We start from the raw sequence: 22222 nt of genomic DNA, 5'->3' as shown, positions 1-22222 counted from the left end.
AAAAATTGAACCCAGTTTTACTGACTCCAAATATGGTACGATATTATATAAATTGACAGGCTTTTTTTTTTTTTGTATACAAATTGAATGAACTTTCCTTAATACCAGGAGTACATCAGTATTTACATTAGCAAATCATTTGAAAGACCACTATTTTACATACCTATGTAAACTGAATTTAATATCCTGCTTTTTACAAGTCCACAAAGCATGCACTATTTAATCCATCAGACATTTACAAATAACATGAAAATGACTGTTGTACATAGAGTTTAGCTATGTTTTTCATGCGGTGAGGATGACATTTTATTTGAACACTTATGGAATTGATTGTAAACTTCAGGGTAATATAATTTATATGTATCTAAACAGGCCATTAGCTAAGTCAATGCTTCTGGGTTGCCAAGTCATAACAGAATGCTAAGCTTCTTTATGCTGTTACATAATTCTCTGCATTCATTTTCTCCCTCTATTTAGCTCGTATCCATACAAGGTGACTGCATTGTCTCCCTTAGCCTTTTGAGGCTTAGATGTAGCCAGAAGTCTCAGAAACAGATTTTGCATGATTTTAAATAGTCCTGAAATTTGATTGGCCTTGAAAATGCATTGCTGTAATTATTTGGCCTGTCGCATTCCGTTAGGCCTATTGATAGCCATAGACTGAGTCACCTCCAAGGTGATAAGGAAATAGCTGGGCCTTCAGTAGGGAAAGAGAGGAAGGACAATTATAGTGATAGCCTGGGAGATCAATTAGTTCAACCTCTTTTAGCTGTGGGTTACAAGAGGCACTACAAGGTATGAAATGGATGCTACATTTACCATCTAATTGGAGCTGCAATCTTAACCTATGTGACCTTGGGTAAATCACAACCCCCATGGATCTTAGTTTTGCCCTTTATAAAATTTGCAGTTCTGAAAGAGATGATCAAGAGATCATCTACCATCTCTAAATCCTCTAAATCTAAATCTAAATATTTCTCTTGTTTATGTTTTTCTTCAGACAGTAGACAACATTTATTAAATGTTTACTATGTGCCAGGTTTTGTGCTAAGCATGGGGGAATACAAATACGAGAAGAAAGACATTCTTTGCCCTCATGGAGGGCACAAAAAAAGTCACATTCTAATGGAAGAAGACAATGCATAAAGGAATTGGGGAGACAAAGGTACCTGTGTCGGGGACATGGTAGAGGAAGTCTAGAATATAACTTAGAGAGGAAAGAAATGTGGCTGGCCTGGCTACCTCCTTAAGTGAAAGTTCTAAGAGGAGCCATCCACACAGAAGGAGAGACTGCAGGGACAGAGTACTTCCAATGGACAAATTCCATGGATGGAGTGAGATTTCACTTCTTTTCTTCAAAAATTAATTGTTTAATTTGATAAACATGGTGGATTGAGAGCCAACCTTAGAGACCAGAAGACCTAGTGTTGAGTTCTGTCTCTTACACACACTGTGTTACTCTGGACAAGTCACTTAATCTCCATGTTCCCAAGCAACTCTCTAAGAATAAGTTCCAGATTAGTTGGTGATAGTGTGTTGGTTGAGTGAGTTTTCTCACTGGGAGTTCCTTATTCTAATGAAATCAAAGGTCTAGGTCAAAAAGAAAAATAAGGAAAAAAAAGCAAAATACCACCCAAAGGAAATAACCTTTTAATAATTCACATAAATAATGGTCATAATTTGCATGGAGATTTCTTTAGCTCCTTGGGGCCTAATTTACCTTTCCCCAGCTCTGAAGGTCAGCATTTTCCATGAAGTATTAACCCTCCTGGTTTCTCTCCTCTCAGAGAGTCTAGAACTGATCTAGGACTTGTTAAGTGTAGACTTAAGTAAGTAGTCTGCTGCTCCTTAGATGGAACTTCTGACCACATCACCTCCTCCACACTCCTGCTCCCTATCATCCTTCTCCCCATTCCTTGCCTTTGTCTTCAGGAGGTTCTCAGGGGTTGACAAACAGATCATCAAAGAACAGCACCATGGTAAGGAGCCCTGCTTGCCCTCTTTTTTCTGAGTTTAGGCAACCCAGTCCAATTCTTTCTATAGGCACAAAGACTACAGGATTTATTTATTTATAATTTGGTTTTCCCCTGTTAGCACAGGTCACAATTCTTTTCTTTTGAAAAATCCTCAGCCATTTTTTGATATCATTCCAATTACCTTATGCATGATTCAGACTGAGGCTTCCAACAATTTATTGGCCTTTGACATAAGGGAAGAGTAGGACAGATGGAGATGCGTTATTTTTGTCAACCAAATCTGAGACAAGGGAAGTAAATTCATTATTGAACAGAGAGCTTGGGAAGTTGTGGATGGAAGAACCAAGGAAGCAGTCTTCACTAGATATTTGCATAGGGTAACACTTGGCTATAGAATCTTCCCTGGTCTAATTGCATCAACATTAGCATAAATATGCATGTGATTTACATAAGCATCTTCTCACTTCCCTTTTATTTCTTGTTTTATTTTTTGCTGCATTCTCTCCATACCAATGTCATTATCATGATTTCTTCACTCAAAAGGAATGAAATATACATGCTCTGAATAGGGGAGGGAATGAGGGAGCAGAGTAACATTCCAAAAGGGTCAGGTCAAGACTGAGAATCAATAAATGAGATTCATAGGAGTACAATGTATTTATTACCTGTTCAGTTCCTTTGAGATCTGGATGTTCTGTAGCTGACCTCAAAGGCTCTCCAGAGCTCTGCAGGGCTTTTGGGAGTACTGTAGTGAACCATACAACATCAGTAAAAGGTGTGCATGAAATGAGAGGAACGGGGAACATCATAGACTGTTATTCTTCATATTGAATGAGGAAATAATTTGAGAACATCTCAGCTTCCTTCAATTTTTCCCACTGGCAAGTCCTATGTTCTTGGGAAAATGATTTAACCTTCCTCTGCATTAATTTGCTTAAGTCTAAAAATGAAAGAATTGGGCTAGACAATCTCCAACCTTCCTTCTGTCTCTAACAGTGTGTGATTAGTATGGATTCTTTGACCAAGAAAGACATAGTTCTGAACTAGAATTAGTTTCTCCAGGATTCGGTTTCTACCTTGAATCCTGATACAGAGGGTTACCTCAGAATAATATGTGTTATTGTTGTTCAGTTGTTCTCAGGCATTTCTGACTTTTCATGACCCCATTTGGGGTTTTCTTGACAAAAATACTCCAGCTCATTTTACATTTCAAGAAACAAAGGCAAATAGGATTAAGTTGCTTGCAGAGGGTCACACTGCTAGTAAGTGTCTGAGGCTATATTTAAACTCAGGTTGTTCAGCCTCCATGCCTGATGCTCTATCCATTGCATCACTTAACTGTCTAAAATAATCTATAAAATGGAAGTCCCTCATCAATTCATTGCTGGTGGAGTTGTGAACTGACCATTCTGGAGGGCATCCAACCATTCTGGAGGGCAATTTGGAACTACACCCAAAGGGTGACAAAAGAATATCTACCCTTTGACCCAGCCATAGCACTGCTGGGTCTGTACCCCAAAGAGATAATGGACAAAAAGACTTGTACAAAAATATTCATAGTTGCGCTCTTTGTGGTGGCCCAAAACTGGAAAACGAGGGGATGCCCATCAATTGGGGAATGGCTGAGCAAATTGTGGTATATGTTGGTGATGGAATACTATTGTGCTAAAAGGAATAATAAAATGGAGGAGTTCCATGGAGACTGGAACGACCTCCAGGAAGTGATGCAGAGCGAGAGGAGCAGAACCAGGAGAACATTGTACACAGAGACTAATACACTGTGGTATAATTGAATGTAATGGACTTCTCCATTAATGGCGGTGTAATGTCCCTGAACAATCTGCAGGGATCTAGGAGAAAAAACACTATTCATAAGCAGAGGACAAACTGTGGGAGTAGAAACACTGAGGAAAAGCAACTGCCTGACTACAGCGGTTGAGGGGACATGACAGAGGAGGGACTCTAAACGAACACTCTAATGCAAATATTAACAACATGGCAATGGGTTCGAATCAAGAACACATGTGATACCCAGTGGAATCACGTGTCGGCTACGGGGGGTGGGGGGGAGGAAAAGAAAATGATCTTTGTCTTTAATGAATAATGCATGGAAATGATCTAATAAAATACTATAAAATTAAAAAAAAGAAATAAAAAAAATGAAAGTCCCTATTTTTGAATACCCTAAAGGGTTCTTTGATGTGAATGAATGTATAGAACTATGAGAAAGGGCTGTAATTTTACCTGGATGGGAGGCTCTAGATCTCTAGATGTGAGAATCCCTTTATGAATGTAGATCATCACCTTGCCCTGACTTAGAAAATAAACCCTAGGGAAATACAGTGGTTAAGGGATTTGTCCAGGGTTATACAGCTACTAAGTATCACCAGCTGGATTTGAATACAGATCTTCCTAGTTTCAACTCTCCCATTCTATTCACTATACCATGGTGGCTTCTAGGTAAATTAATATTCAAGCATAAAATATTAAGCACTCTTTAGTATGCTAAATTGCTCCTCCTTATCTTATTACCCTGTGTCAAACATTTCTCCTTTAGAAGTGCACTCTGTGATTAATTTAGACTTATCTTTAAAAGTGCTCTTTTCCTACCCAGTTATCTTAATTGAGTGGGCCTACAAAGTTTGATTTGCATGTTTATTGAATATGCCCAATAATGTACCATATGTTGAGCCAAGGACCACACGCATAATCACAGAGGTGGCTGTTGATCATGTATGCAGCTCTTTGGAAATCTGGGCCTCTGAGAAAATGCTTAGCGATGATGATTGCATTTGATTACTCACTTTCAGGTTTCAATTCAGCAAATTTTATGTTTAAGAGACTGTGCTCAGCACTGGGAGGGATAGAAAAATGAGTAAGATATAAGATGTGGTCCCTGCTCTCTCATGGAATTGACAGTCTGGTTGGGGGAAAAGATGATGAGAGAAATAAACTAAAAATAAGGTGGAATGTGAAAATGTAATGAGAGATACAAAGTGCTATTGTTAATTTGGAAAATAAGGATCATTTCTGTATGATGAGTTTACAGAATGCTTCAGGATGAGATTATCTCCCCCCAACCAAACACTTAATTCTTCCCAACTCTTCTGTTACTGTTGAGAGCACTGCCATTTTCCCATTTACCCAGGCTTACAATCTTGTTGCCATCCTTGATTCTTCACTTTCTCTCATCCTGCATGTCCAGTCTGATGTTGTTTTGTCCCTAGCTTCACAATATTTCCTGTCTACACCCCCTTCTCTCTACTCAAAAGGTCATCACTCTGGATCTGATGGACCTCATTGTCATAGCCTCTTAACTGGTGTTCCTGCTTCAAGTCTCTTTCCACTCCAATCTGTAATCCATTCTGTTGACCAAAAGAATTTCCTATGGTGCAGATCTGACCTTGTCATTTCCCTGTCCTTACGCAATAAACTCTAGCATCATTCCTCTTTTATCTCCAATGTAAAAAATTAAATATTCTAATTGGTTTTTAAAGCTCTTCATACAGTGGGCTTCCTTTCCAATCTTTTTGCACTTTTCTAGATTTCATGAACTCTAGGATTCATTTATACCAGTCTATTTGATTTTCCTTGAACATGACACTCCATCCTCTGTCTGGAATGCTCTCCCTTCTCCCATCTATCTCCTGACTTCCATGGAATCCTTCCTGACTCAGCTCAAATTATATCTTCTGCAGGAATATTGGGTATCCTTCAGTGCAAGGGGGAATACTGGTAAATAAAGTGGGTAGAACAGGTCTAGACCAAATTGTGAAGAGACTTCAATGTCAAGCAAAATAATTTGTACTTTTCAAGCCAAGAAAAAAATCTCAAAATGTTTTGATCAAAGGGGAGCTATGATCAGTCTTTTTTTCTCTTTTAGAATTTATTGTTGTTCACTCTAGCTGACTCTTCATGACCCCCTATGGTGTTTTCTTGGCAAAGATACTGGAGTGGTTTGCCATTTCCTTCTCTAGTTTATTTGACAGATGAGGAAACTAGAACAAACAAGGTCAAATGATTTGCCCATGATCACACAGCTAGTAGGTGGTTGAGAATGGATTGAACACATGAAGATAAGCCTTACTGATGCCACGCTGAGTGCTCTCTATCCTCTGTACAATCCATCTAGCTTAGGAATCAGCCTAAGAAGTAGCATTTGAACCAAGACCTCTGATTCTAAAACTAGTACATATGGTACAGTGGGAAGTACATATATTTTAGAGTCAGAGGACTGGGATTCAGATCTTGCCTCTGATGCTTACTGCTTATATGATATTAGATAAATCATTTACTTTCTCTGGGCCTCAGTTTTCTCATCAATAAAATGGGATGCTTCAGTCAAATGGTATTGAGATACATTATAATACCAAATTTGTAATTCTATAAGCTCTGAGGCAACATCTAACAGTGACTAAATTGGAAGCAATACATAAGGTAGATTAAAAGAGGGAGAAATTAGGGGACGAAGAGACAAGTCAGAAAATGATTGAGTAATCTGGGCTAGAGGTCATTGGGGAATGTGATTAGGATGGTAATGGCAAAGAAAATAGAAAAGGGCAAGGTGAAAAATATGGCTGTGGCCAGCTCGATAGGACCTGTGAATTCTTTGAATATGTGAGTCAAAGGAGAAGGAATCAAATTGTGGGGGTTTTGAGCCTGAGTGACTGAGAAAATGGTGCTATTATGAAGATCAAAACCAAAACAAAACAAAAAAAAACAAAGAGAAGGGACTTGTCCTACTTCATCAAGTTAGGAAGTATAATTTATTTTCCGTAAGTGTTTCAATGAGGGTTGTGATGATGGATAAGGAGCTGAGCTTAACAGTTCTTGGCTATGGTTAATAAGCCAGGGAGAATAGGTGCATGGATGTAACTTGGACAGAGAGTAAAAAACCCTCCCCCTTGTTTACCTCATGTTGCTAGGGAGGAAACAGCACATCTGAAGTTGCCTTGCTGGCAACTTCTTTTGGTTAATGAGGCGCCTCTGATGGCTTCTTCGCAGCAGTGATGTGAAATGGACTCTTCTGTGAGCACATCTCTAGTTGGAGTATGCTACCAGAACCCCCATCCCTCACACTTTTGATTGCCATCCTTTTTCCACTTCAGGCCCAACTTCTTATTTAACAACCTGGTCACGTCCCATTGGGTTCAAGGCTCCACTGGGGAATCCAAACGTACTGTAGTTGCATTATTGACTAATGAAAATCAGAGCCAAATCTTTCAGGGTAATTGATTTTTAGTTATTGGTCAATAAACAGTACCTACAGCTAAAGAGTCCTTTGTCGGTCCAGTTAATTATCCTTCTCAAGCCAGCCCATACACAGCTCATATACCAGCCCATAGGTATTACAAACTGTCACTGATGCAAAAGCAGGGTTAATTTTATTCCAACTCCCTTCCTGCATGACCCCTTTGCCTACTTTACATGTAACCTTATCCCTTTTTAAGAGTAAGGAACATTGCTTCTTAGGAGACAAGATTCCAAAGCGATGCAGGGCTGATGAAATGAAATATTGTGCATGAAAAAGGGAGCATTTCATTCTCCTTTTATTTTACATCAGGACAAACAGAATGATACATTTCTCAAAATGCAAGGTTGCCCAGCTGTCAGTCAATAATGTCAACAACATTGATCACATGTCTATCATAAGTCCAAGTAGCTTGAAGGAGGAAAAATTGTTTTTTCTTTTTCTTTTTCTGAGGGGGATATAATAGCTGTCTTCAATTACTTCAAAGGTTGTCAAGTGGAAGAGGGATTATCTTCTTTTATTTGGCCCCAGAGAGTTGACTAGGAGTAATAAAGGGATGTTGCAAAGAGACAAAGTAAAGGGGAAAAAAACCTTTCCATGATTAGAGCTATCTAAAATGAAATGGGCTCCCTTGGTGTGTGTGGGGGGGGGGGGGCGGTAATTGGTTTGCTTTTACTCAAGGTCTTTAGGCAAAGGCTAGATGATGATTTTTTTTCCAAGTGCTTGATTATTAGTCTTCTATTTGGGTATGATTTATACTAGGCAAACTCTAAAGTGCCTAGCAACTCTGTATTTCTGTGATGCTACCATGGCTAGGGCATTATGAGAAAATGGGGTGGAGAGGAAGATGAAAGGGGTCCTTTCTTCTAGGAAGATCCAGTGATTTCATTTGTACATGCCCCCAAAAAGTCCCCAAGGAGGAAGACCGATACCTTCTTTGTTGCTCCAAAGATGCAATCTAATTGCTCCAGAGTGAATGTGTGTGCTTATAAATAACCAGACCCACACATGGGTGGCTGCTGACTGTGTATGCAGTATTTCTAAAATCTGTGGTCTTGGAAAATAGTTTAACAATGATAATCCCTTCTATTCATCACCCTCAGTTCTGGATTTTCATTACCTTTAGATTTGTAGAGGTTCAAATGGATTTTAACACATGGAGAAGATTTTGTTACAATAGGTAGAAAGGCTTATTTATAACTTTAACAAGTGGACTTGTTAAAACATTGTATTCCTGCCCTGCTTCTCCCCACATTCTTTGTATTTGTTCCTCGACATTAATTTCTGAAAAAAGATCACTTCAATCTAGGATTTTCATCTAGAAAGAGTTGCAGAACATTAATTTAGAATGATGCCAACCTTTCCCCCACCTAAGCAGCAGTTGTCTCTGACCCTTTATGACCCCATTTAGGATTTTCTTGGCAAAGATCCTGGAATGGTTGGCCATTTCCTTCTCCAGCTCATTTTACAAATGGGGAAACTGAAACAAATGAGGTTAAATGACTTGCCCAGGGTTTTACAGCTGTTTCATATAGCTGAGTCATACAGCAGAAGACAGATCTGAACTCAGGTCTTCCTGATTTCATAATTGGCACTCCATCCACTGTGCCACCTAACTGCCCTGAGTAGCTTAGATTCCCTTTAAAGAGTGAATGAGGCCTCAGTGGTCATCTAGTCAAACCTATACCTTAACAAAAATCTCCTTTACAAAATTGGCAAAAATGTTTATGTAAAGTTATTTTATGGAAAATGAATTTGTCTATAAAATTCTGGGAGTGGAATTAGGGTTGGATTCAAATCTTGCTTCTGGTGCTTTGATCTTGAACAAATCACAACTTTTGTATTCTTCAGGAATTGCCATAGGACTAAGCAATCTACTATTAATAAAATCAATAAGCATTTATAATGGATAGAAGATTTATGGAGCATCTGCTATATATCAGGAAGTTTTCTCAGCTACTATGTACTAGACATGATGTCTATCAATACAAAGAATAGAATAATCACTACTCTCAAGAAATTTACATTCTCCTAAGTTATAGTTAGGTTGTATATGACTTGATTTGGGGAAGAAAGCTCTAATCAAAGATCCCTCATGGAAAGTAAAACTTATTGCTAAAGTAATTTGTGTATAGAATGGAAAATAGGTTATCTAGTTGTTAAATAAACAGAATCATGAAGTTGAGATCTTGCCTTCATCTTTGCAAGAGATCTCTGTGATAGAGAGCACTTTATAATAGTGAAAAAAATTTGTTTTAGCCCAAAGTAATTTAATTGATCAATGCATTTATTTATTATGTATCGACAGAGATAAAAGCTCAAAAACACCATTTCATTCCATTATCCAAATGAAGAGAGCTGAGGCATTGGATAGTAATTACAAGTCAGTGGCAAAACAACTGTGTGAACACTCATCTCCTGAATTTTTAGTTAAATAAACATCTTTTCCCACGTAGGAATACAAAAATCAAATGGACAAAGAAGATAAACATGTTGGATTTCTCCTCTACCAGCATCTTTATCTGTTTTAACTTCGATGTTCAGAAGTTCCACCTCACAACCTACTGAGTGTGGCTTTTGTTTAAATGAATGAATACTAAAAATGGTTTCTGGCTTTTTCAGTATTACATGCAGCAATTAGAGCAAAGGTAAATTATTACTAGGCTATTGATGTCTTCTGAATATGTTCTTTTGGCACCCATAACAGACTTGAGTCCAGCTACCCAAGTACTCACTATATTTTCTTTCCCACCTACTCTTCTCTGTCTACAGCACGAGATGAAAATGTGGCCACCTTCCGGGGCTCGGAGTACCTGTGCTACGACTTGTCTCAGAACCCAATCCAGAGCAGCAGCGACGAGATCACCCTTTCCTTTAAGACATGGCAGCGTAATGGGCTCATCTTGCACACGGGCAAATCGGCTGATTATGTCAACTTGGCGCTGAAAGATGGTGCGGTCTCCTTAGTCATTAACCTCGGGTCAGGGGCCTTTGAGGCCATTGTGGAACCCGTGAATGGCAAGTTCAATGACAACGCCTGGCACGATGTCAAAGTGACCCGCAACCTTCGGCAGGTAATGGTGAAAGGGAGAAAATGCCAGGAAGGCGCTCTTCTTAGGTCAGTTGAGGTCAGATGATGGGGAAAGTGGAGAGGGCATAGAAATGCCAATCAAGTTTATAGAAATATGCTAACATCGCCCCTCTTCAAGATCACACAAGAAATATGGTCAAGGTATACTTCTTTCCATAGTTCAATTCCCATTTTCACTCATTATTTAAGAAAATAGATTCAGTTGAATAGATGATTGAGCTTAAAAAATACTTTCATCACCTTTTGCTATTCTTTTCTTTTAAAAAATCATTTCCTTAATTACATTTGATTCTTATCAGTAATATTATTGTTAAATTCAATTAGGAACTGAGTGTTATGTTGCTGCTTGGGAATTTTTCTTCATTTTTTTGTTTCTGTTTTCCTTTCCAATTAAGTTTATCATTGTCATGATGTCATGATTTTAACTTGCCTCCCCAAAGTCTTCTTTCCTCCTCTATTTTTTCTTTTATTATTTCCTTTTGACCTTAGCCATGGAATTGATTAGCCAGAATCTCTCTGAATTCCTCTGTTTCTCTGTTCTTTGGTGCCGTGGTCCTACTTTATTGCTCATGTCTCTGGCTACGAGACTCTTCAGTTGTCTGGGAGGCCTGGAAAGTGGAAGGACCCAATTTAAAAAGTCATCTTTGGAGCAGCTTTTCCTGGTTCTGTCCGTGCTGGGGAATTCCCATCGCTTGCCTATTCTAAGCTAGGCAACTCCGTCAGGTGATAACACTCTTAGCTGGAGAGTCCTATGAGAGGGAAACTGTTTTCATTTCTACTAAAAACACATCCCTCTGTATCCAAAAATGAAATTTATCTCCAGTCAAGGTCAGTGGATATCCTGACATATCTCTATATATTCATGTTACAAGCTGGAGTTTTTTTTTTTTTTGTTAACTGTTTGTGAATTTGTCATTTAACTCAGATGGGACACATCATTGATATCTTATTAATCAGTAAACACTATGTGAATGCCCCTAAGATGTATTTGCCAAGTTATCTTGACCAATTCATTGCCTCATTAATTTCATATGTAAATCAGGGCACTAATAAGAGTTTGCATATGTTTACTGGCTGATAAAGAATCCATATGTTTTGCTGAATGAATGACAAAAGTTTATACAGTACTTCTAATGTCCCTTCTCAGGTCAAGGAATGCCAGGTAAGCATCCTGTGGGACTCTATTCCATTTATGGTGAAGGGGCCAAGTAGGACATCACTAACAGCCTCTAATCATTTTATTGTACTCAGATAATACATTTTTGAATCACTACTCTTTGATTTTCCTCTGAGGTCAAGGACCTCTGCTGTTGATATTTTCTTAAATTTTCTTTTTTTCTCAACAAGACCTCTGCAGCTTAGAGAACTCATATCAAATTCTCATTTGCTAAAATATTAGGGATCGATACCCTTGAGCTGTGGGGATCAGGCTGCAAAGTGGAAATATGACCTTTTTCCAGCTTTGACTGGCATGTACACAATGACCCCCTGAGGTATTTGGCTGCTGATGAGCTAGTACTTTTCTATTATGAGTAGAAACTCATGATCTTCACTAACAAAATAAATATTTTTCTGGCTATTCTAATATTTCATCTGTTTTAGTTTTGTGGCATGTTGGGAAATTTTTAATTAAAAAAAATGAAGTTGTCTTCATTTGGACTAAGAACAAGTTTAAGAAATACATGCTCTTAAAATGAAGTTATCCTTTAGATACAGAAGTGACTAACATTAAAAAAAATGACTCTAATTGGCCTGCTATTTTAATTGATTAATGTCAGCCTTGGAACTCACTTAAGTTAGACTCAACCTTGTCCCAAGACATGAGGTCAGGCCTCTGGAGTTCTTTTGTCAAAAGTCTTCTACATAAACACTCTCTGTGATCTTGGGCAAGTCACTTACTTAACCTTTTGTATCGTGGTTCCCATCTGTGAAATGGTGATTACAACACTTTTCAGCCAAAGAGGGTGGCTAAATATGCAAAACACCTTATGTTCCATAAGTATTACGATCTCATCTGGGTCTAGGTACTACATTCACTATGACATCCATATAATTCAGAAGAGTGTGCATTATGCCTTGAAGGTGACTTTGCCTCTGTCCGATGCCAGGGATTCATTTAAGTAAAAATGGCATGGGCATCTTTTTACTACTCTCATTCCAGTGAAATCTCTTGGAGGAGTTGTTTGAATTTTCTGAATCCCTTAGCAGAAGGAATGTACAAATCTCATGGGAAAGTGTACCCAAAACAGTCCTGCTTCATTGAATTCCTGACTAGATATATGTGTCCAAAAGCTTTTTTTTCTGAATAGATGGAGATATCGGGAAGCAAAAAGTAGTTGATTTAAAAAAAATATATGTATATATATATATTATGATTTAACACTAAACAACAATCCACATCAATTTGTGCTAAAATTTTAAAACATTATATTTTTATCCTTTCAAAGATTAGTTTGGTGATGTGGGAGTTCCTAGAAGGTGATGGGTATATTCTTAAATATTTAATAGCCAGATAATGACAGCCCTTTTGATTTTCATCAGGAAGGCAAAATTACTTTCCTGGAAGACAATCTATTTGAGGAAGCTGAAAGATCACTTTAAGTTTCTCCAAAGTATTCTTTGCAAACGACAATGGTCTCAATTTTTTCTTTTGTTTTTAAATGTCTTTTGGATAGTTGCTGACTCATAGTTCTTTCTTTAAGTGGACATAGAACCGAGATTAGGTATTACTCATATTTCCAATGGATTGGGTCACTAAATGATGGCTGTTTTTCACAGTCCCTGCCCCTTGTGTATGAAACCATGGGGCACAACCCCATAAGTTTAAGGGTTGCAATAGCGCTGTGTCCCTAAAAGGCTCAAACCACATAAGCCAAAGTGGTAATACCAGCCTTCCAGCTCAAGGCTCTCTTGGCATTTTAGCAATCTAATCCTATCCAACAAGCATTTATTTTATTAGCAGCAAATGGAGCTGATCCAATCCATTAAGAGATTGCATTTTAGAACTCTTTGGGTAATATTTAACCTTCCTGGCGCACATCCTACACACATCAAAAGACATTTTTTAAAAAATCAAAGCAACTGGAAAGCCTTATTAGAGGCAGAGGGACTTTGGGCCAGGAGGGGGCAGGGGTTGAGATTGTGCAGATATTATTTTGGTCCTATGGCAGATAAACCAGATTTCTATCCTATAGTGGGAAGGGAAGACAATTATAAACTGTGGTTTACTTACTCTTTCATTGTTTCAATGTCCCTAAACCTCAAGGGAACAGACTTTACACCCACATTCCATACCAGGGAACTAAGGATGGTAAAATGAAGTAGGTAAAACATATGAGAGTCAGTTCTTTTTAACCTAAGGGAAGAAGGATATCCCAGGCATATTGGCTACTTGGCAACTTCTACCTAGTTACATTATGTGAATGTGTTACACAACAATTTATTGGAGTCTTTTCTTACAGTGTGTGTTGGGGGTGGGGGTGGGAAAGTGGACAGATTTGCTCTCAAGAACTCCTGGAAAGTAAGTATCATGCCAATTTTTACTGGAATGAAGTTTGGAACAAAAGAATGGTATTCAGAAAAAAAAAGAGGGAAATGGAGGCAGCAGGGGGGAATGCAGATCCTTTCCCTCCTGTGCCCAAGGTGACAAGGTTTCCCATAGAGTCCTGCTCACATTGTCTTCCCCTCTCTCTCTCTTTCTGTGTTGGGTGCCTTTTTTTGAAAGACTAACACGAGATCATTCATGCAATGTGTCATTTTACTAACCGACTAATGTACTAACACCCTAACGACTCATCTTTGTTTTTAGTTTTTTTAATTAACAATCGTTCTGTTCACAATTTTTTAATTTCCTTTCTTCCCCCTTTTCCGCAAAGCACTCAGGCATTGGACACGCTATGGTAAACAAACTACATTGTCTGGTAGATATCATTCTTATTGTCTCTTTTTTTGGGTTTGCCGTGTGTTATCTCCCTTTTCCTCCCTGAATTCCCCTTTTGTCCTCTTTACACTTCTTTTATTTCTGTTAAGTTAAATAAAGACATCTTTTAGAAATATTTAACTTTTTTTTCCAAAATAAATTGAAGAAGAACATCACTGTTCTGGAAATGGGACTTAATTGATTTGGGCATGGGATAGGGAATCCATTATTTTCACTTTTTTCTGCTTTTATTTTTTTTACAAAAGATTGTTTTAAAAAAATTAGTAAGCTTACAGTTTAGCTACTTCCTTCTCTTCCCTTCCCTTCCCTTGCCTTGCCTTGCCTTCCCTTGCCTTCCCTTGCCTTCCCTTGCCTTGCCTTCCCTTGCCTTCCCTTGCCTTCCCTTGCCTTGCCTTCCCTTGCCTTCCCTTCCCTTCCCTTGCCTTGCCTTCCCTTCCCTTCCCTTCCCTTTCCTTTTTTTTTTTCTCTGTCTACCCCTTTTTTCTCCACCTCTCAAAGGGTAGCTCAGAAATGCACTAAGGCTTAAAGTTTATTATGCTTGATGTCTCCTTTCTTTATCTTTCTCTATCTTCTTTTCTCCTCTTCCCTTTCCTTTATCCTCCCACCCCTTACTATTTCCCCTTTGTTGTGGCAATGGCTGCCACAGGTGAACTGGCTAGGGAAGTCTTTCTCTATCTCTATCTCCTTCCTGTTCCTCCTGATCCCCATTCCCTTCTTTGACCTTTCTCCCCTTCTGTGGCCAAAAGGATCTCTGCAATTGTGTTCCCCTATCCTCCCATTCAATCTCTGCATGGCATGTTCCTGTCTCGTGATTTCCCAACCAACATCACCATTTGTTTCCTTCATCTTCCTTCTAGTCCTTCCATCCACTAACAACTTCTTAACAATGAACTTCATTTCATGTTCTTCTCTCTTCCCTCTAATCCTCCTTCATTTTCTTCACACTCTCCATATATTTTGGGGTTGGGACTGAAATTTTTTTTTTCTTTATTTTGGCAAGAGGGCAGGAAGGGGGAAGGGTATTGTTAAATTTAGCTTTTGAGTTTTTGTTCCCATTTTGCTCTTTATTTTGCTTAGTGCATGCAAGTGTGAATTGAATCTTTCTTTCATTTAACTTTCTCCTCTGTTTCCCCATCCCTCATCTCTCTTCTTCCTCCTTTCTTGGCTCCAGATAATTTTAGCATGGGCGTGTCAAAGTATTGTGTATGCACGCTTTGCGACCTCTATTTTCTCTTTCTGTCCACTTCTCATGAATTTTGGGTGTGAGGACACTCTCTATTCTTTTTTTGGGGTCATCACTTCTTTCTTTTTCTTTCTTTTGGTGATTTGCCCCTTCATTATTTTCTTTGTTACAAGTTCAAATTTTTGTTTGGGGTTATTTTTCTTCTTGGTGGTGGTGGTGGTGGTGGAGAAGATGGCAATAGTTATGGGAGGGTAGGGGTTGACATCCTCAAGCAACCCATGGCATGCATCATCCATAACATATTTCAAAAGTGAGACCCTTCTCCTTTCCTTTCCCTGAATGCATGTTTGTCAGCGTGCTGTGAGCCAAAAACAAAAACCAAAAAAACACACAAACAGAAAACCCAAAACTAACCAAACCCCATTGTTGAAATGTCTACTTTGCTGTTTTTTCCACTAACCACCATAAATAACAATCATTTAAAAATGAATAATCATTATAACAATGACCTGAGACAAGTGATATCTTTGAGGACAGTTCCATTTTCTAGCCTGCCTGAAGATAAAGCACCCAACAGGACTGAACAATCACTCAGCCCAATATTAAGCTATCCAAAGGTTAAAGAAAGGAAAAATTAGAGATTTAATCTAGTGAGAAAGAAGGTAGACCAGAAAATGGAACATAACTAAACATACCAAAACAAGACTCCTCACCAAAACTTTAAGAAAAGTGATGAGAAAGGTAGGGTCAGCACACTACCTCCTTGACCAGACTGTAAGGTCATTGCTGGGATTTTCTTTTTTTTCCCCCTCTTATCCCTTGAATAGGTAACAATCTCAGTGGACGGGATCCTCACTACAACAGGATACACACAGGAAGACTACACCATGCTGGGCTCAGATGACTTCTTTTATGTGGGAGGGAGCCCTAGTACTGCCGACCTACCAGGCTCACCTGTCAGCAACAACTTCATGGGCTGCCTCAAAGAGGTAATTTTTTTTTTTGTAAAATATGGGATTTACAGTCTTGTCATGTGACCATTTAAGAGGAAAAAAAGTATATAATTGTTAAAGAGTTTTTTTTCTGGGTCTAGTCTTTGACTTCTGTTGGGAAACTGAAGATTATAATGGAAAGAATAACAGAAGAAAAGCAAGACAATCTGTGTTCTAGTTCCATCTTACCTAGCTCTAAGACCCAGGCCAATTTCTTTGAGCTTTAGTTTTTTCCATCTATAAAAGGAACATAATCATCCTTGCCTTTCCTCCACAGAAGATAGTCATCAAGGTTAAATTCATATGCATACTTTTGATAATGCCTGATAAATAAGCATTAAATATTATTCTCTTTCTGGCAATTAATAGCACTACTGATAAATGTGACCAGAGGTGTGTCCTTAAGCATGTAGGCAACTAAGATTCTTGATCAATTCAGACATATATTCTATGGAGAGTTAATGAGGGTACAGCTGGGTGACTCAGTGGATTGAGAACCACTCCTAGAGATGGGCGGTCCTAGGTTCAAATCTGGCCTTAAACACTTGCTAAGTATGTGACTCTGGGAAAGTCACAACCCCCATTGCCTAGCCCTTACTAATCTTCTGCCTTAGAACAAATACACAGTATTGGTTCTAGGAGGGAAGGTAAGGGCTTAAAAAAAAAAAGAAGTTGCTATGTGTACAGCACAGTGCTAGATGTCAAGAAGGCACTGTGCTAAATTCTGGGGAGATAAAGACAGTTAAAAAAATAGACCTTGTTCTCAAGGAGCTCACAGTTTAATGGGCCAGACAACTGAACAAACAAGTACACATAGGATAAATTGGAGATTATCCTAAAGGGAGATCATTAGCATAAAGGGAAGGTTTTTAGCTGAGATTTAAAGGAAAGTTAAGGAAACCAGGAGATAGAGATTAGGAAGGAAAGAATTACAGGCATGGGGGAATATTACATTCAAATATATAGATGGGAGGCAGGTAGGTGGCTCAGTGGATTGGTCAGTCCTAAAAACTAGAAGTCATGGAATCAAACTTGATCTCAGGTACTTCCTAGTTGCATGGTCCTGGGCAAATCACTTAACCCCACTTGCCTAGTCTTTACTGTTCTTCTGATTCTCAATATCAATGATAAGGCAGTAGGTGAGGGCTTTATTTTTTTAAAAGAAAAATAAAAAGAAAATATATGGAGATGGGAAATGAGGTATTTCGTGTTAAAAATAGCCAGGAGGCCAGTGCCACTAATCAAAGATTTAGGTGTAAGAACACTGGGAAGGTAGGAAAGGGTCAGATTATTAAGGACTTTAAAAAGCAAACAGATTGCTATATCTGAGCCTGAAGGTAATAGGGAGCCACTACAGTTTACTGAAGGCAGGTGATGGTGGTGGGTGTGACATGGTCACATCTATACTTTAGGAAGATAAAATTTGAAAGCTGGGAGAAGAATGGACTAGAGAAAGGGAGACCAATCAGCAAACTATTTTAACAATCCAGGTGTGAGGTGAAGAAGACTTGTGCCATGGTGGTGCAGGCATATCTGAGCTGTTTCAAAGGTAGAAATGGCAGGACTTTGTAATTGTATATAGGGCAAGAAAGTGAAAAGTCTGTGATGATGATGCAGTGAGGTGGCTCAGGGGAGAAAGAAACTGACCTAGACATGGGAAGTCCTGGGTTCAAATATGTCCTTAGACATTTTCAAGCTATGTGAATCTATGCAAGTCACTTCCCCTAGTTGCCTAGGCCTTATCTCTCTTCTGCCTTGGAACCAATACTTAGCATCAATTCTAAGACAGAAGGTAAGGGTTTAAAAAATATGATGACACCTAAGCTCTAAGCCTGAATGGCTGAGAAGATGGTAATCAAAAGTGATAAGAAGGTTAGGATGAAAAGGAGGCTAGAAAGGAAAGATGAGTTCAGATTTAGACATGTTGAGTTTAAGATGTCTAAGGGATATCCAATTCTAGATGTCTAATTAACAGTTGGAGATTTAAGACTAGAGATTAAGAGAGAGGTTAGGGCTGGACAAGTTTATTTGAAAATCATTTGCACAGAAATTACAATTGAATCCATCGGAATTTATGAGATCACCAAGCAAAATTGAATAGAGGCAGAAGAGAAAAGGACCTAGGATAGAACCTTGGAGGACAGTTACAGTTAGTTCAAAGTACTATTAGTTGCTATCTTGGATATACAAGTTGTATGAGATATTGTTATGAAGCTTTTAACCTATTGGGGGAGAAAAAACATAAGCATAAACACAAGGAAATATGCTTTAAGTGTTTGTATGAGTGGTATAAACTTTATGCCATGAAGGATCAGTTACTTTTATCTAGGGTGATTGGGAAAGGAGGGAATAATGGAGATGACATTTTCCATGGACCAATAGTGTTCCAGTCATAAGTTCAAGGGCCCCGAGTTTAGAATGTGAATGGAGATGTAGGATTGAAAATTAGAAATATTTCTAAGGAAAAATTATAGTTTATATGATCACTTAAGATATATTAACCAAATACTCAGTGATATCCATCTACCTAACAGGAACCACTGTAAGAGAAGAATAGCCAAGCGATATTCCACTATAGACATTTTTAGCAACACACAGTTGACTGAAAGATCTAGAGGACATAAGATCATACTGAACTTATTACTTATTGACTACAAAAAAAATGAATCCTGTAGACAAAAGGTCACGTTACAGGCTTTACTGCACTGGAGGGTTTCCATAACAATTTCTTTCTTTCTTTCTTTTTTAAAATTAAAATTAAATTATTTGTTTGTTACATTAAAATACCCAGTTTATTTTCTCCCTCCCTCCCTCCACATGTCCCATTAGAAAAGGAATCATTTGACAAAAATGATATATTTATATATGACTATGTCTTATTTCTTTTTATCAATCTTTTTCTGGAGATGGACATACACAAGTCATTCTTCAAACAATATTTCTATTCTTGTATGTAATGTTCTCTTGTTTCTGTTCATTTAAATCTTCATAATTTCATGTAGATCTTTCCATGTTGTTCCACAATTAACCTTCTCATCATTTCTTATAGCACATCAATATATCATCATAATCATATGCCAGAACTTGTTAGACATTTCCCAATTGATGGGAATCTCTTCAGTGTCCCATTCTTTGACCCAATAAATAGAGCTTCTATAAATATTTTAGAACATATAGGTCAGTGATTGAGAACCTTTTAGAGACAGAGTGATAGGCCCTGCCTCCAACCCCCTCCCAACTGAGTGCTGTGCCTAGCACGTCCCAGAGACCATGTGCCCTGCCCCTCCCTCCCACTACAGGCTGGGTATGCTCTGCCCCACTTTATCCCATAAAGGGGAGGGAGGAAGTGCTCCCATTGAGCTGCTGGGTAGAGGGTTGGATCAAGTGAAGAGTGTCCTCATCTAGTGTAGAGAGGGGAAGGGAAGTGGCCCAACTGCTCTGCTCCCTTCCAGTTTTGCCACCTGTGATCTGCTGACCTTAACCACTGTGCACTTCCACTGGGCTCCTGGGAAGAGGGGAGGGGGATGTGAAAAAAATGTCATCAAGGCACAGTGGAAAGGGAAAGGGAGCAGCTCCACCAAGTCCCTCTGCCCTACTAGTAATAGACTCTGAGAGTGAGGGTTGGGGAGGGAGGGTTGTTGAATGCCCACATAGAGATCTCTGTGTGCCATCTTTGGCACCCATGCCATAGGTTTGCCATCACTGTTACAGTTTCTTTTCTTAAGGTGTACATAGATTTGTAACCCTTTGAGCATAATTCCAGATTGTACTCTAAAATGAATGGATCACTTCACAGTTCCCCCAGTAGTATACTAGTGTCCTCATTTTTCCATGTCCCCTCCAACATTTGTCATTTTGTCCTTTTATATATTCTGATAGGTATGAGATGATATTCCATGTGTATTTTAAAATTATGTGAGATTCCTTAAAGAACATAAACATATATAACTTGATGACCCTCTGATTATGAATATTAACAATATTTTAAAGAAGATATTATATGACTAAGATAAGAGTTATTGTCATGAAGAAGAACCAGTTCAGAGTAAAAGGTGAGATCCCTATAGATTAGGGGTTTTTAAACTTGGGGTCCATGAACTAGCTTTAAAAATATTTTTATTATTGTATTTTAGTATCATTGGTTTCCTTTGTTGTGTATTCTGAGAAAGGGACCATATGCCTCACCAAATTACCAGAGGGATTCACAGCACAAAAAAGGTTAAGTGTTTCTGCTATAGATGATAATGTCTTCACCATATTCCTTTTCTATGTTTATGAAAGACATTGTGCAGATTGCTTTAAATATTGGAACAATGAAGAACCTTTTAGAGTAGATCTATAATCATTTGAAAGACTTTGGCCTAAACTAACCATGGAGTAAAACCAAGTAGATGAAGAATGGATATTATTCAGTCTATGGTATGCAGCTGGCTTGGCAACTTATAGCATTCATCCATCAATGCACAAGTGTGTGTATGTATCTGTATTCATGAGTATACATGTATATATGAAACAGCTACATATGGATATAAATTATGACTGCATATACATACATACAAAATAGCAAGCATACATCTTGGACAGACATAGAAAATGGTCCAGAGTTGAACAGGAACAGGAATGCTGACTATGTCTTTTAGTACTAACAATATTCTTTTAATGACCCACAGTTTCTCATTGAAGCAAAGGTCCATATTTTTGAAACCAGTATCTTCTGCTTATGTTATTTGGCTATGAATCATGGAATAATACTGGCTCTGAAAAACTGAAATTATACATATCACCCAAAGGACCATGGAGAGGTGAATGATGGATGTGAATAGGCAGAGACATTTTTAAATGTGGAATTATTTAGGATAAGTGGTAGAAAGGATGTCATTAGGAAAATGTAAGCTTGGGAAAAAAATATAAGGGCTGGTCACATGGAGAGAGTGAGAGATAGCCCAGTCTTCATGCTCTGTCAGTATCAATGTGATGCCAGGAAAATTTGCAGAGGGTCCCAGAAAAACATAGAATTCTAGGGAGACTGCCTTGCTGCCATTTAACATCTACTTAGATATGTTTCCCAGTCCAAAGCTTCCTTCCTTCCTTCCTTCCTTCCTTCCTTCCTTCCTTCCTTCCTTCCTTCCTTCCTTCCTTCCTTCCTTCCTTCCTTCCTTCTTACCTTCCTCCCTCCCTCCCTCCCTCACCCCTCTCCCTCTCTGTCTCTGCTTCTCTCTGTCTTTTTCTATTTCCCCCCTTCCATCCTACTTTTAAATTCACACCTATAACTCAGGATCAATCCATACCAATCACTGTTTTCACATCCAAATACACTACAAGTAATGTCATCAGTCAATAATAAAAAGATATTGTGGGGTCCTCCCTCTTGGTCCCCAAATGATGATTGACCCAGTTGTTATCAGAGGATTTTAGTTCACTTTCGAGGTTTCATAACCTCTTCTTTCTCTTCCCCTCATCTTGTAGCAGATGAAGTTGTCTCACATAGCATTCTGAGACAAATATTCCTAAGCGAGCATGATAATTGCAAAGCCTCAAGCTACATGGCTTTCTTGTAACCTGCTCCATTCCATCTTGTCTTGTCAGTAGTCAAATCTGCCACTAATTCCCCACCCATATGGTAAGAGAGATGTAGAACACGAAGTCTCGACAGGCATGACCAAGAAGAAAACTACTCCTGGGGATATGGGATGAACCTCCAGAAGGAATGAGAAGCTGGGACAAGTTTGTGGCAGCTGCTCTGACAAATCCTCAGTTTATTTTTCTTATGCTTAGAAGCCAAAATGTCC

General features: G+C 38.6%; 1 protein-coding gene across 13 annotated transcripts in view; it reads left to right on the top strand.

Annotated features, from left to right (window-relative positions):
- The window catches only part of NRXN3 (neurexin 3), a 2159162-nt gene that overhangs the window by 618547 nt on the left and 1518393 nt on the right, over positions 1-22222 (top strand). For 12 of the 13 annotated variants that reach the window (XM_056820749.1, XM_056820726.1, XM_016428731.2 and 9 more), the window contains exons 5-6: positions 10000-10301; positions 16269-16430. In XM_056820749.1, the coding sequence (XP_056676727.1) occupies positions 10000-10301; positions 16269-16430 (464 nt within the window). Of the gene's footprint in view, positions 1-9999; positions 10302-14193; positions 14218-16268; positions 16431-22222 lie in introns of all 13 variants that reach the window. The other variant, XM_007472712.2, reaches the window with a different exon arrangement.

The sequence above is a fragment of the Monodelphis domestica genome, chromosome 1, assembly GCF_027887165.1.
Source record: "Monodelphis domestica isolate mMonDom1 chromosome 1, mMonDom1.pri, whole genome shotgun sequence".
NCBI classification, from domain to species: domain Eukaryota; kingdom Metazoa; phylum Chordata; class Mammalia; order Didelphimorphia; family Didelphidae; genus Monodelphis; species Monodelphis domestica.
This window is presented reverse-complemented; position numbering and strand designations above follow the sequence as displayed.